Source organism: Hydra vulgaris, chromosome 03, assembly GCF_038396675.1.
Source record: "Hydra vulgaris chromosome 03, alternate assembly HydraT2T_AEP".
Lineage (NCBI taxonomy): Eukaryota > Metazoa > Cnidaria > Hydrozoa > Anthoathecata > Hydridae > Hydra > Hydra vulgaris.
In genome coordinates, this window is record NC_088922.1 from 23,969,720 (window position 1) to 23,973,414 (window position 3,695).

The 3,695-nt window shown below is 29.0% G+C and overlaps 1 protein-coding gene across 1 annotated transcript; it reads right to left on the minus strand.

The window, feature by feature from the left end:
* Positions 1-1,191: 1,191 nt before the first annotated feature.
* On the minus strand, positions 1,192-1,797 carry LOC136078577 (uncharacterized). Its single transcript, XM_065794354.1, has one exon. The coding sequence runs from the start codon at positions 1,795-1,797 to the stop codon at positions 1,192-1,194; it is 606 nt and encodes a 201-aa protein (XP_065650426.1).
* Between the last annotated feature and the right edge of the window lie 1,898 nt (positions 1,798-3,695).

The window sequence follows — 3,695 nt, forward strand, 5'->3', positions numbered from 1 at the left end:
AGCACTTTAATAACGATTTATCCATCCACGGATTAGCAATTGCTTTTGACTTAGTTGTTATTATCTCTTTTGGACAGGTTTCATTAAAGTACTCCAAAAATGTACTTAAAAAGGCATTGTAAGCTTCATTAGTATCTTTACATTTATATACCTTGTTCCATGTTTCTTGTTTTAGTCTACTTGTTAATTTATTAGTGTTACTCAATTTTAAATTTCGTTTTATTAAATGTATAATTTTTGAATGACAATCAGACATAGATTTAAAGTTTTTTATTTTTATGAATATCGGGAAATGATCGCTAATATCTGTCAAAAATATACCGGTTTCAAATGTCGTTTCTAAATAATTATTGATAAAAATATTGTCTATTGCTGTTGCAGAGGTTTTTGTTACTCGCGTTGGTTTATTAATAGTTGACAAGACATTAAATTTAAAAAGCATATCAAAAAAAGATTTTATTTTTGGAAATTTTGTGTTAGAAAGAGCATCAAGATTTATGTCACCAGTTATATATAAAGTCTTATTTTCTTTATTTATTTTCATAATCGTATTTTTGATAAAGGTTTCGAAACTTTTTATTTTTCCACTCGGTGGACGATAAACACATCCAACTAAAATGTTTCGGTATTTTTTATTAATAATTTCAATGAAAAGGCTTTCATAGTTATCATTTGAAAAGAATAGTATATTTTTTATCTTGAAAGCATACTTTTCTAAGACATAAATTCCTAATCCTCCTCCTTTTTTCCCATTTCCTCTTGATTGACTTATTAGTTTATAAAATGGTAATATATAATTAGAATTTAATTCAAGAGAACTTTCTGTATCATGCCAAGTCTCTGAAATAGATATGATGTCGAACGTGTAGTTTAAAATATTTAAAAATTCGTTAAGTTTATCAAAATTTTGCTGCATGCTTCTAATGTTTATGTGTAATACAGAAAATGAGCCATCATCTGCTATTACTTTAAATTCAAAAGGATCAATATACGGTGTGTTAATTAAGTTCATTTGAGTTTCTTGAAAAATATTTATATTTTCTTCTGATAGGTTATTTATAAAGTTGTCCTCAAAAAAGTCTAAATTTAAATTGTGAAAATCTAATTTCTGTGGAAAAAGCGCTGCCATTTTTTAAAAATGTATAATTTAAAAATATTTAATATAATTAAAAAATAAAATACTCAAAACGCTTACTCGTTTACGCATGTCGGAATAACATCTGTGTTGCGGGTGTTTTCTCGAAATTCGTGAACAATTAGTTTGTTGTAAACAACTTTTGCAAAATAGCCATTTTGACGATGTATCTTCGCCTGATCAAAAAGTTCTTTTCGAATTTTTCGCGTGGTAAAACTAAAATCTTCATTTAGAAAGATATTAGTTCCTTTTAATTTTGTTGCTCTTTCCAAAATTGTTTTTTTGTCCTCGTAATCCCGGAGCTTCAAGACAATAGTTCGTTCTCGTTTATCATTAGCTACTCCCACTCGATGAGCCCGATCAATTATAATATCTTTTTCAATACCAAGGTTATCTTTAAATAGTTGCTTTACCTTTTTCTTTGTGATTTCCCAATTCTTTTCTTCGCTATTTTCAACGACCCCGTCAATTCTTAAATTGTTTCTTCTGTTACGGTCTTCAATATCAACGCTTTTTAATTTTAACTCAATATTGTCAGAAGATATTTTACCCTGCATTTTTTGTACATTTGATAAATCATCGTGAACTTTATTAATTTTTTCCTCAACTGCTCTAGCTTTATCGTTGAATACATCGCCAACAAAATTTAATCCAGATTTCATTTCGTCGAGTTCTCGCCGAACTTCTTTAAAACTAGATTGAAAGTTATCAAACCTCTCATTTATGTTCGATAATGCTTCATGAAAAAAAGACAAAATTGTTTCTTTTTGAATATTTAGTAGCTCTCTCTCATCATAGCAATCGAAACTAACTCTTCTGATTTAGACATATCAATTTTTATTTAACGAATTAAAAAAATTCCAAAAAATATTTAACTGTAAGAAAACGCGTCTGTTCACCACGATGTTCGCCACGCAAAAAAAAGGTATATATATAGTGTCTTCTGATTATAAACTAACCTATATGTTTTCATTTTTCATGTTTTCTTTTTTTGCTGTTGGTTTTGGTTTTCTTGAATGATTTATTAAAATTTTACTTTAATGAATAACTTTGAAATTTGAGTATATATAGCATTGCATGACCGTAAGTTAATCTTCATGTTATTGAGAATAAATTACTTCTTTAGCTTTTATTAAAATCAACTTTGAAAGACTTTAACTATTTTGCATTTTATATAAACTTCTTTGAAACATTTTGGTTTTTTTTTTCATTTTTAATTTTTAATTTTAGTTACAACGTATTTATATAAATGTCTAGAAAAAGCAAGGGACTTGGTGATAAGGCAAATCTGTCTTCTTCTCGTCCTTGCCATTTTTATATATATTATAAAACACGGAACTTGTAAATATTTGTACGACTAAATGAAAAGAAAAGAAAAAAAAAGAATTGGACCTTCAAACGGACTATTTTGGACGTTCTTGGACGTACTTCAGAGGTCCGAAATGGACGGGCGAAAGTTATTTTATTTGGTATGTCCAATGGACGTCCGAACGGACCATTTTGGACGTCCTTCGACAAAATTTCGACGTCCGTGTGCCCATTGGGTATGTATGTATGAAAACTATAAAAATGTATGTATAATAAACTAAAAAAATGGGTATGATACAAAAATCTCGACCTACTAAGTTGTTCTATAAAAAGAACATCTATCAAAAATGGAACTAATTTTTAGATAACCTACTGAGGCCTAAATAGTTTTTGCCCGATTATATTCTTTTTTTATTTTCAACCGATTTATGATGTTTTCGTTTTCGACCGATTTATTTTTCGACCTATTTTGACTTTCATTTTCAAGACTTTCATTTTCAATCGATTTGAGACAAATTATATTTCAACCGTTTATCTGGTCTGTATTTTTAATGCTTTTCTTTAAAAAAACTACGAAATTTTTTTTTTTAATTATCAATCAATAAGTTTTCCAAACATTCACCAAACTTTATACCTCCCGATTCTGAAGACAGTGCTTTAACCAGTGCGCTAAGACTGATCAAATTTGGCTCGTATTCAAATCAATAACAAAATATACAAAATACATACCGGAAAAGCCTAGTTATAAAACTAAAAATACAATAGGTTGAATATTCAGTAGGTTGAAAATTCAGTAGGTCAAAAATACAGTAGGTCAACGATTTATTAGGTTAGAAAATTAGTAGTACATGTTTTAAATAGGTTTAAACACAAAAATCAAAAATTATCGGTTGAAAATCAAAAACGTCATAATCTACGATTTACGAAATTTCAAAATTAGGTTGATTTATAGGCCACCCAACTTGTACTATATTAATAATATAAGTACTTGTACTGAACAAGCTATGAAAATATACTATGAAAAAGTTAAAGATGGCAAATTTTATAAAATAGCACATGCGCAAACAGAAAACTTCTATTTTCTCACAAACATGGTTTAAGCCTGGCACAAGATAAAAGCAAAGTTGGCCGATTGTAAAACAAGCATGGCCAACCATTGGTTGATAACCGGCATTACTGGCGCGGTGGTGTCGGTCATCGACCAATGAATTCCATGCATAGACCATGCATGGCAAGTTTACTGGGATATTAA

Bases quoted from the DNA above. Each gene is read 5' to 3' on its own strand.
- LOC136078577 (XM_065794354.1), bottom strand. From the start codon at position 1,797: ATGAAATCTGGATTAAATTTTGTTGGCGATGTATTCAACGATAAAGCT.